The sequence below is a fragment of the Biomphalaria glabrata genome, chromosome 12 (genome assembly GCF_947242115.1).
Source record: "Biomphalaria glabrata chromosome 12, xgBioGlab47.1, whole genome shotgun sequence".
NCBI classification, from domain to species: Eukaryota; Metazoa; Mollusca; class Gastropoda; family Planorbidae; genus Biomphalaria; species Biomphalaria glabrata.
Window position 1 is genome coordinate 18,125,347 of NC_074722.1, and position 12,638 is coordinate 18,137,984.

A 12,638-nucleotide genomic window follows, 5' to 3' on the forward strand; every position below is an offset into this window, starting at 1 on the left:
CCACAGGTTGTGACGTCACAGGTCAGTATTCAGGCCTTCTATAACGATTGGTCTCGGTTAAAGTCTGGTGTGTAGTTAAAGTCTGGTGTGTAGTTAAAGTCTGGTGTGTAGTTAAAGTCTGGTGTGTAGTTAAAGTCTGGTGTGTAGTTAAAGTCTGGTGTGTAGTTAAAGTCTGGTGTGTAGTTAAAGTCTGGTGTGTAGTTAAAGTCTTTAGTGGTTGTGTATTTAAAGACAAGTGTTTGGTTCCATCTACTGGTTACTTCATAGCCGTCGAATTCTTCTCCTTCGTCTTTGATTTGTATTGATCTAGATACATGGAAAAAAACTAGAAACAAAAGTAACAGAAGGGTTTAATGGTCGGTATGTACAGACAAAAAGAACAACTTCTATCAAGCATTTTGTTCAGTTGATGTAATATTTATTAATTTTTCAAGTCTATTTTTATCTCTAGCCGATGGACTTTCAAAAAAAAAAGGTTTTGACTACCAACGTATACACTCCATAGGACAAAGAGTTGCCAATTTAATAGTTTTAGGTCATGCCCGTTTAGAAAAGCTTTTTTTAGTTGTTTGATTTGTTCTACGTTTGGAATGTATTCAAATTGGGCATCATAGAATGACGGCACAGCTACAAGTGGCCTTTTCCGATGATGATGTGAGTTATCTTTTCCTGACTAATGACGGAATAGCAACTTGATTGACAGTTTGCTGAATAACCAGTAGTCACCAATGACCTGGAGGATGTACACACAAATCCTTTGGCTGGCTAATGAAGGCACGGACATGAACAGCTAAATGATCTTTAATGATCGATGCTGACAAGGCTCAGACGATCATCATCTGACTGATGAGAATGTGGCCACCGGATCTTCGTAATATTTGTTATTGGGTCATGAGTATAACTTGATCCAAACAGATACATATTGCTTACTTGACAGACCGCAATATTTATTTAAAAAAAAAACACATAAACGATCTCCATAAACTAATTGAAGGCATTGAGTACTTGCTTTCCCAATAAAAACAAATGTCTCGCAATCTCACACGGTTTAAAGATACTTCCAGATTCTTGAATCTCACACGGTTTAAAGATACTTCCAGATTCTTGAATCTCACGCGGTTTAAAGATACTTCCAGATTCTTGAATCTCCAAATGATAAACATTGACAAGACTGCCAATGGGAATCCTTAAGAATAGAGCCACGAATACAATGAGCTTTTTGGCCCGGAACTTGTTGTAGATCCTCTCGCTTCTGTGTCAAAGGTTACATCTGGTATATCAGGCGACACGATTCTCTCCATTTTGCTAGCAACTGGGTGACTGATTTTAAAACTATCAATTAATTCTTTGTAGAATACAATCAGGCTGCCAACTTCCTCAATCTGGCGCCTCCAATTCTTGCCAATTCTAGACATTCTCCAGGAGGTGAAATGTCGAAAATTCTGAAGAGAGTAAATAAATATTTCAATCTAGGGGAGAGTAATCTGAACTGCTTTACGAGTATCTGTATTATCTTTTGGCTAACAGGTCAAGGCAAGGTCTGTGCTCATGAGCATTAAGTAGCCAGTTGGTCTGTGCACCTCAGTCTGTAAGTAGCCAGTTGGTCTGTGCACCTCAGTCTGCAAGTAGCCAGTTGCTCTGTGCACCTCAGTCTGCAACTTAGGTACTAGGGCGAGACCAATCGTCAGAGTAGGCCTGAACACTGACCCGTGACGTCACAACCTGTGGTCAGTGGAGACTATGATGATTGGTCTCGGCTACACACAACTTTGCTAACTAAAAAAAAAATTAATAACAAAAATTCATTCAATCAACCCTACACCAAAATATATTATAAACAATTCAAACAAAAGAGAAAACAAAATCGCAATGACATTCACATATCTCAATGAACTAGAACAAACGTAACAATTAGTACTAGATCTAGGAAACCAAACCACATCAGCCTTATAAGATTTATAATAACACTACAAACAGTAATGAATAGAGAACCACAGCAACACAATGAAGTAGTGGAAACAGTTGCTAGCAAAACCACAGCAACACAATGCATTAGTGGAAACAGTTGCTAGCAGAACCACAGCAACACAATGCATTTGTGGAAACAGTTGCTAGCAGAACCACAGCAACACAATGCATTAGTGGAAACAGTTGCTAGCAGAACCACAGCAACACAATGCATTAGTGGAAACAGTTGCTAGCAGAACCATAGCAACACAATGAAGTAGTGGAAACAGTTGCTAGCAGAACCACAGCAACACAATGAAGTAGTGGAAACAGTTGCTAGCAGAACCACAGCAACACAATGAAGTAGTGGAAACAGTTGCTAGCAGTAAAACAACAGCAGGAATTATTGCTGGCAGTCCCAGGACAGAAAATGACAAAAACAAAATTTAAAAAGTTTTCTGTTCACCCCCAATCAGCATCCACTGTACTTATGGCAAAGAGGGAGGTCAAGGGTCAAGGTTGCGATTTTTCTCCATCTCTGACAGGAGGCGGCCACGAAAAAAAAATGTCTTCTCTCTATAATGCAAGATGTTAGACGAAGGTAGTCGCAAAACAGAAGGGTTTCCGTCCAGGGCTTAGCCAGGATTTGAGGTTTGAAGTCCATCGCCCACGTGTCAAAGACTCTCCACACATGTAAACACTTAACATCATGCCAAAGACTCACCCCGCCTTCGACATCACGTCAAGGACTCACCCCACCTTCAAGCTTTGACATCACTTCAAACTTCAAAGACTTGCCGCACATGAAAACACCTAACCACTTACTGATAGCATAGTTGCCAAGTTGTTAATGCTCGCCTTGATAGTATAGATTTCAATATAGTCCTGTTTGACCGAGTCTGTCATATGAAACGTTTCGCTAGACAGCTGGTGATTCATTCGCTGAATTTCAAGCAGTTCCTGAATGGGAAATATATATTTCTCTTTTTAAAACTTACATCTATAATATTTCAAATTTATCCACCCAATTCTCTATCTCTATGTCTCTGTATATTATTATTATTATTATTATTATATATATATATATATATATATATATATATATAATTTATCGTATGCATTCCTTATTAATCTTCGGACTCGAAGACAAGCCTTATTATTATATATATTGTTTAACACTATAAAATGTCCTTTATTTTAATAGTCTGACCTCTTTCAGTTGGATGATTTGGTTTCTCATTTCTATGACCTTGAACTGTGTTTGCCGTACAAGTTCATGCTCTTCATTTACTAGTTGCTCTTGTAGTTCAAGGTCAGCCTCGTATTGAGTTAAGAGTGATCTGTAACATTCGTCCATAGATATAGAGTACTAGTGCTATATAGATCTATGAGACTATAACTTTAAGTACACTTAAAACTCCGCTGTAAACAGCCCCAGCCACGTGGTGCAAAAGGTGCGCACTATCTTCTCAAAAAGAGACAGGACTACTACACAATATTTCGAGAACAAACCTATATAGATATATATATATATATACTACATAAAAATGTGAAATACTTCAAAAAGCTGAAAAAAGGGTATTGTTTGGTAAAGTAGTTATAAGAAGTAAAAAAAAAAATTTTTCAAACTTAACCTATTTAAGATTTAGATCTAATACTAATATTCATTAAAATATCTACTCCGACAATTGTAAATAGCAGATAAGAGTACACTTGTCTACAAATTATTATTTTGCAATTTTTAGATTCAGAATCTAGATCTAGAAATATCAGAGAGTCAATCTGTTTATATGTACAATCTACAATCAACAGACTTGAATACATTAGTTCTAATATTGCCGAAACATTATCTCAATGGAAACTAAAAGGAAATGGTTTTATATCATTGATTTGCGTGAATATATGGCTCTGTGGTCAATAGCCCATTTTATTTAAAATCCGCAAAATGGGATTGCAATTTTTTTAACCATTGAAAACTATATGAGTATTTTCAGTTGCCTTTATCAATAGTACTATATTATAGTATATTTAGACGTCATTACCGCTAGTTAAACTTAGATCTAACAACTACAAGTTCAGGGCCTGCCTTAGGCATAGGCAAACTTAGCAGCCGCCTAGGGCTTCCGATTGCTGGAGGCCTCGCTACTTATACTGCTGGTTATACTTAGACCTAACCACTGCTAATTATACTCAACTGGAGATTATTTTTCATGGCATGGAATCGGTTGATCATTTCCGATGGCGCTTTTCGGAAGTTGCTGGCTGTGAAAGCGAATCTCATAAACTTAAGTATTGGATTGCTGCAGTCCAGAGAGTCTCTTTTTCTCCTAACCTGCCAATAAAATAGTCAAGTCTAACCATCAAACTATCTATCTATCTATCTATCTATCTATCTATCTATCTATCTATCTATCTATCTATCTATCTATCTATCTATCTATCTATCTATCTATCCATCTATCCATCCATCCATCCATCAGATTCTCTATCTATCTGTCTGTCCGTCTGTTGCTAGCACACCTTGCTGAGGCTCTCAATGATGTGTAACATTTTGATCTTCTGTTTCTCCATTTGTTCCATCTCTATTCTGTTGCGTTCAATCTGAAAGCGTGCGCGTGAGTACTTCTTGTCGACATCACGAATGAAAGAATCAAACCTTTAACAAGCAAAAAAAGAACATTCATGTTTTTGCGTAGCAGAGGCGAAGCTAAATAGTATACCTAAGTAATCAAGATAAAAATAAGAACAGCATTATCTTCAACAATTCACTACATCTACATACAACACAACGCTGAGTATTTTCGGCAACATAGATGGTGCATAAACATGATAACAAAATAAGACAAAGATAAAAACATAGTACACAGATCTACATGGTACAAAAAAAAATGAAAGTTAAACATTAAAAGCTGGAGTGGAGCCAAACAAACAAGTGACTTTTTCTTTCGCGATTAATGAAGTCAAAAGGAAGTACACATTTTGACTTGGAAAACATCCTAAAAAAAAGTATTAGTACAATACTGCCATTAAAAATCGTTATAGGTAAAAATTAACGGCTACCGTTGCAATCTTAAAAGGTGCTTAGTTGTTCTGGGCATTAGGTAAGTAATGACAGGTTAAATGTTCATACTTCTTCGTCCAACAAAAGTGGATTAATCACTGATGATTAGTGAGTCAGTCAGCCAGCCTGGGCTTTTGTAAATATATTATAAATTTAGTGTCTATCCTAACACAGGCGTTTTCTTGCATTCTAAATTTACATTTTTTGTTTTTCATCTTTCAATCGAACGACCCGTAACCTCCTTTGATCATCATCATCATCATCATCATCAAACTCCATTAGAGTGAGGGCTTGAGAGGCTCAAATCCTCTCTTGCAAAAGCCCTGGACAGAAACCCTGCGTAGTGCATGAATGTCGCCATACAGGTCGAGAATTTTGGGTATCCCAGACCTGTCGAGACAAAGATCAGCAAGTCTGGGGCAGTCAAACAGAATAAGAGGCACGGTTTCCTCTTCTTCCCCGCAGCGAGGGCACCGTGAATCGAAATTTGGCCATAGCCGCGAGAAATAAGAGCCAACAGGACAGTGGCCTGTCCTGCACTGTGCTATAATAGCTTGCTCAGGCCTGGACAGCCTCCACCACGGGGAAGTGCGGTCAGGGCGCCTCATGCGCTCCCAGACTCCACGGGCTTTTTGGGACTTGTCCCAGCACTCAAACCACTTTTCCATTTCTGTTTTTTGTATTATAGCCAGGGCTTGATGAAAGCTTACAGCCTGATCAGTGGGTGGAATTTGCCCTCCCTGGTGGGCCAAAGAGTCTGCGATTGTGTTGCCAGTCACACCTATGTGACTCGGTACCCACTGTATTATTACAGGGGTGCCATAGCGTTGTTTGATGTTATGTGAAGCCATGATGACAGTGTTGATATTGGGGGGCCATGGTCCGGGGCTTTGCAAAGCATGTAGTACAGATTTTGAGTCAGTGACCACAACAATCTGTGTTGCCCTCAAATGTCCCTCGCCGAGTTGAGAGTCAATGATTTTTAAGGCTTCACAGACTGCCATGGTCTCCGCATCAAAACTGCAAACACTACCACATGGTCCAAAGATTTTGACTGTGTGAGAGCCAAGAAAGTCGATGTAGGCTCCATAGCCTGCTCTTCCAGAATCTATTGATGCCGATCCATCAGTGTATGCAAAAATAGCACTGGGCTTGAAGGTATTAATGGTCTCCAGAGCTAGGATTTGAAGGTCGTTAGATGAACGGCTTTGCTGAGTGGCATTAGGGTCTACTAATTTCAAGCGTATGTCTGGGGTTGTTGGGCGACACCAAGGGGGAAGGGGATGAAAGCGTTGAATGTTTTGTCGGTTGGTGGAGAGGCCAGCTTCATCAGATAGTCTAGTGGCATGATGCATAAAAGACTGCATCTGGATACGTCTTCTGCATCTCCAACCATCCACTAGTTTTCTAGCTGGGAGGTATTCATCCAGCCTTTTATACCGCTCATAGCAGGTCAGTACTGACCTTTCCCTCCTAAGGGTTAGTGGAGCTATATTAGCCATTATTTCAGCCGCATTCACTGGACTTGTCCTAAAGGTTCCACAGACAAATCTTAGTGCTTGGGACTGTATTTTATCAAGTTGTTCAAGAGCAGTCCTAGAGCCATAAATTTGCACAGGTAGGCTGTAGTCTATCTGTGATCGGACTGCTCCTAAATACAGGGATCGGAGCATGTCTGCTCGGGCTCCCCACTTCGTGGATGCCAGCTTCCGCACAATGCAAAGTTTCCCTGAGGCCTTTCTTACAACATCCTGGATGTGCTCACACATTTTTAGTTTGCGATCTAAAGTTACACCAAGGTACTTGGGTAGCTTTTCCATGCTGAGAGCCACTCCGTTGAGGGAGAGCTGGAAAGGTTGCCCGAGAATGCCAGTCCCGAGCGTGAACAGAGAATAGACCGTCTTGGAGGTGTTTATTTCTAGCCTCCATTTTTGTGTGTATGAGCAGAGCGTATGGAGGTCCTCCTGTAGCACTTTTTGTATAGAGGATGCGCTCCTTCCGGATTTCCAAAGGACAATATCATCAGCATATAGCAGCTTTTGGCATTTTAGCTGAGCCGGTAGGTCATTTAGGAAGGCCGTGAAAAGGGCGCATGACAGGTCGGAGCCCTGGGGGAGGCCGTGCTCGAGGGTCATTTCCCCTGAGACTTCTCCGTACATCCTTGTTCTTATTGTACGCTCTTGTAGGAAGTCTCTAATCCAGTAATATATCCGTCCCCGCACCCCCACGGCTCTTATCTTATGAAGCAAACCAGGCCGCCATACTTTATCATATGCCTGTTTTAAGTCAATGAAGACTGCGTATGTGCTTTCGTATGTGCTTTCGGTCCTTTGGAATCCATCTGCTACGCTCTGCACAAAGATGTTGACTTGGTCTATAGCGGACATTCCAGCCCTGAAACCAGCCTGTTCTGGAGCCTGTTCTGGAGCTATAAGACGGGCACTCTCAAGGTACCAAACCAGACGCTCATTTACCATTTTTTCAGCCATCTTTCCCACACAAGATGTGAGTGAGATGGGCCTGTAGCCCTCAGCAGTGGAAGCATCTTTTCCCTTTTTTGGTATAGGAATAATGGTGGCACGTTTCCAGGCCCTATTTACGAATGCCAAGAGCACGGCCCTTCCTTTCCCCCCTACATGTTTAAGCATTTCGGGGGTAATACCATCCGGCCCGGGAGCCTTTTTAAGCTGGCATTTCCTTATGGCAGCATTAAGCTCGCCTATCGAGAATGGGGAGTTCATCGTTCCCTCAGCACTTTCGGTCTGTGGTTCCTTTTGGTCTTTTTTTTTTCATCAGCTTTGCGAGCTTTATCAATGGCTTTGGACATTGGGGACTTCTTGGCAGCCTTGTTGATCTTGGCAAAATATTTGTTCAACAAATTTACATTTTTTGTTTTTCATCTTTCAATCGAACGACCCGTAACCTCCTTTGATAGAGTATGCACCTCACTTCTTAACACCATCACCTGTAACCTTCTCGTCTGCCTGCATAATAACACCCACCCACTCACTATTATAAATTTAACGCCCCTCTCCAACCATTTATTTTTTTACCCTTATATCTTCCAATGGAACGGCTGCCTTTCAATTCTAAAAGCACATAACCAAAACGCATTTCTGCTTGACCTGGTTTTTTAGTCGTTTTTTTTAGTCGCCCACGAAAGGGGAATAGCCGCTTTTGATTTTGTGTGGTCTGTCTGTCCGTCCGTCCCAGTTTAGATCTCAGAAACTAGAAAATGAAAATAGGCCATGATGACATTTTAGTAATTTCAAGGTTCTGATGCAACGGCTACTTTTGTTCTTTTTCGAAAATAGACCTTTTAATTATTAAAAATAAACTATGTAAGCAGATATTTCCTAAATATACATCACTTTTTAATGGTCAAAAAATTTGCATCTAAGGTCACAATGGAAATAACAGTAATAGCTCTTCATGGACTATATTTTCCATTTATTAACTGAATGAAATATTGATTCAAATGTTGTTTTTAAAAGGAGTTTAGAACTTTGCTTAAGTTGTAAGTTAAAAAAAAACAACAGATCTGAGGATAATCCCTCGCATTTACACCGGGAATTCTATGGATTCATAGTTGTCATCTTGATTTAGATCTGTGTTTTTCAATGCGTACCCCCAGAGGTACTGAAAGAGTTTCAAGAGGGTACAAGCTACACAGGGTTAACTATGCTTTCTTTTTAAATACCCATTTAGTTTATAAATTAGAATAAAATGTAAATAAGTTTTGAATCTTTTTTATTATTTACTAGACATATGTTACCCGCGACCCGCGGGTCTTTATTTGCGCATTACTGTCGACATAGTCACTGAGAGTGTTTTGTAAACAATTAAACGAAATAATAATGTAATAAGTAAAGCGAATGTGTCAATGTAAAAATAGTGTGAATGAAGCTATCAAATCAAAATAGCTAATAGGCTTAAATCCATTTTTTTCAAATTAAAACATTTGCTTGTAGGCCTACATATATTTGATTAAAATTTGAGATGAATAGACTTAATTTTGTATGTTCATGTGTTAAAGTATAAAGTAGATCTTGAGGTAGACATAGATCTAAATCTACACTAATCTAAATTGGCTTTTATAGAGTTCATTCTGTGTTGCGCATGCGTGACCTTTTTTCATGAATGAAATAAAGCTTTAGCGAACAGCTAACGAATGTATTAAAATGCTTTAGAAAAACAAATTTGAATGTTAATTTGATCAAAATATGAAATGAATGGACAATAATTAGTATGTTTATGTGTTAAAGCATAAAACTATCTTTGCGAAAAGAAATTTCATCATCTTAGAGTTCAATGAGGGTTTTAGACCTAGGCCTAGGAATAGACTCAGTAAAGAGATGTGTTAATGTGTAACCATTTGGTAATGTCTAATGAAAGAATGTTCGCCAGGAAATCTGTAGTCACAGATATAACGAACTAATTAATGCAAAAAATGCTTTTGAAAAACAAAATTGAAAGTTAATTTTATTATATATTGAAATCAATGGATCTTCTTTTGTATTTTCATGTGTCAAAGTAAAAAACTATCTACGCAAAGTGTATTTCTTAAAATTAGATATAAGTCTAAATCCTTTCGATCTTTTCTCATGTCAACATTGTAGACATGGCCTAGATCCATAAAATACTATAGCTGTAATAGAGTCGGACAACTTTATTTTTTTTTTAGGGTCTTAAGTTTGTTTCAGGGCTACAATACATACACTAAGGTCTAAGTTGGTACCCAAGAAACATTCCTGCCAAGTTTTATCAAGACTGGTCAAGCGGTTTTGATGTCTATAAGTAACATACATACACCTCACATTCTACTTTATAGTATAGATTTTAAGTTTTTACAAACTCAAATACGAGCTAATTTACATTTTAAGACGAAGTTCTACAAAGATCAGAGATGGTACAACTTCCGTCGACACACCCACATTTAAAATGCAAAAACTGTTTCCATTTTTAGCGGCCCCCGTAAGGGGAAAAAGCCGCTATTAGGTTTGTGCAAAATGTTCGTCTGTCCGTCTGTCTGTCTGTCCTTCTGTCACACTCAGATCTCGAAAACTAGATGATATATGAAAAATATTATTTCATCATTAAATGCAGCTTGACAAGTTTAGGTGCAACGGCTACTTTTGGTTTTCTAAAAGCAAACCGTTTAATTTATAAAATTAATTATGCAAGCGATTTTTTCATAAAATACGCCAACAATTACGTAAATGTAAGGGAGGCAATATTACAATATGCTAACAAAGATGCACAATTTTTGTGTATTTTCAGTATCACTAAGTCAAATATATTTTTAAAATGTACAGGAAATGTTTACAACAAATATAAATAATAGTTAAAAATGTTTTTTCTGGTCAACTAGCTGCTAAAATTAAAAGAAAACATTTCTGTTTGTTTATAAAGGCTAATAATGCACTTTGTATGTAAATATCACGCACATTTTTTTAAATGGACTTTTTATGCAGCGATTTTCGTGCAGTAGCGTAACGTCGCAACATGATCAGGTGCTAAACCAATTCCTTAAACTTTTTAAAAAAATTAGATTTTATTTATTTTTTTGTTTAGTGCCCCCATCCGAATAAAAGAAGATTATTTTTGTGCGTTTTGTCTGTTGGTCGGTCTGTCCGTCACGATTAGATTAACAATTGAAACTAGAGGCTATTGTAAATCTGATTTAACATTTACTTTTTAATTCAGAAATATTGCAATAGTTTTAAGTATCTATAATAGATTGTTCCGGATGTTTTGTGAAAAACAAATCAATGCCAATGAATATTTGTTTGCTCTTCTAACTTATATTAGATTTTATTTCCATGCTTAAACGTTGCAAGAAACACATGATCTTTAATATATCGTTCCGGTTTTTTAATGTAAATAGCATATAAATGCTAAATAAAAATATCTATACTGATTTATATTTCATTAACTATAAAGTTGTTCCGGTCTTGTTTTATAAAAAATAAATTATGTCAAATGATTGTTTGAAATCGCATAATTGACTAATATTACACTTATATTCTTTGACACCACGTCACTATAGTTTATTTATCAATATCAATTGTTCCGAATTTTTAACTTAAAACAAATGTATGTCAAATAATTATATTTTTTTTCAAAAATATCGACAATAGGTTACTCAGGATTTTAAAATAAGAAAGTAATTTACTAGAAACGATTATTGAAAATCAATTTTTTTGACTTATTTTACAGTTAATTTTCTTGCTGAAACATAATAAAAGTTGTTTAATCGGTAAATAATGTTCCGGATTTTGTTTCGAAAAAGAAATCGACTTACATTACTTTAATTTTCTTACAAATCATCGCCAAAAATGATCAGAATTTTATATGAAAAATCTAATAACGCTAATAAATGTTTGAAATCCCTTTTCTAATAAATAAAACAAATAATTTTCTCATTTACGAAAATTGTATGGTAAGTATGGTTTGAAAAAATCTCCATAAGACTATGGTACATCTAATTTTCATAACAGACCATCCCACAAATTTAATTAACGGCATTTGATTAATCTGGAATTCTTATTTTCTCTCACTATAAATATATAAACATCCGGAATAATATATTATAGAAACTTAAAACTAATGCGATGTTTCGGAAGGGGAATTAAATTTTAATAAGATTTTCAATAGCTTTTAGGCTTTTTTTCTTCTCGCTATTAACATAACGGACAGACAGACTGATAGACAAAACAAAAAAAAAGCGTCTTTAATCCTTACATATATATATATATATTAAGTCTAACTAGCCCATCAAATGAAATGCTAAAAGAACAAACTCGGTGCACCAATGTCTATGATCCTTCGAGAAGCTTCTCGTATAGATGACATTTTTTTGTCTAACTAGGACGTGTGACGTAATGGAATTTTTTTCCTTTGACGTCATATGGAGTAAATTCTTTAAATGAAATGCTAAAATATCTCACTCGGTGCACCAATGTCTATGAACACTTGACAAGCTGCTCGTATAGATGACATTTTTTAGTCTAACTAGGCCGTGTGACGTAGTGGATTTTTTTCCTTTGACGTCATATGGAATAAATTCTTTTAATGCTAAAACAACTCGGTATAGTAATGTTTATTAAACCTCGTAATGTGACTCGCATTTTAAAGACATAATAGCTAGATTTAGATCTAATCTAAATTTTTTGCAAAAGATCTAGATTTTGTTACACTAGAGCTAGATTTTTAAAAAATAGATCTAGATTTTTTTTTCTTACACTAGAGCTAGATTTTTTAAAACTAGATTTAGATTTAAGTTCTAATTAAAATCATTATAGAATCTAGATCTAGAATTTCTAGTTTAAAATGTTTGTTGTTTTACATGGACGACGTGGGATAGGAACGTGCAGGGTTTGAACCTGGGACCATCGATGAATCCAAACGACAGTCCAGCGCGCAAACCGCACTACCAGACAGCCATGATTTAGACTAGATCAAGATCTATAATTTTAATTTCTAGGCTTAAAGTGTAGATTTTTATTTCTAAAGTCTAGATTGTCAATATGTCAATATTGCAATGTTATAAAATACTAAAACTAATCTACTATTTTAATATTTCATATTGCAAATAGTCTATTAATTGATTATCTAGTGTTTTTTTTTA

The 12,638-nt window shown here is 36.7% G+C and overlaps 1 protein-coding gene across 1 annotated transcript in view; it reads right to left on the reverse strand.

Annotated features, from left to right (window-relative positions):
* Window positions 1-334: 334 nt before the first annotated feature.
* The window catches only part of LOC106064931 (uncharacterized), a 28,392-nt gene continuing 16,088 nt past the window's right edge, over window positions 335-12,638 (reverse strand). Inside the window, exons 6-10 of the mRNA XM_056006997.1 lie at window positions 4,468-4,603; window positions 4,143-4,279; window positions 3,158-3,287; window positions 2,773-2,907; window positions 335-1,442 (exon numbers count right to left, since the gene is read on the reverse strand). Coding sequence (XP_055862972.1) covers window positions 1,188-1,442; window positions 2,773-2,907; window positions 3,158-3,287; window positions 4,143-4,279; window positions 4,468-4,603 — 793 coding nt within the window. The 3' untranslated portion in view covers window positions 335-1,187. The remainder of the gene's footprint in view (window positions 1,443-2,772; window positions 2,908-3,157; window positions 3,288-4,142; window positions 4,280-4,467; window positions 4,604-12,638) is intronic.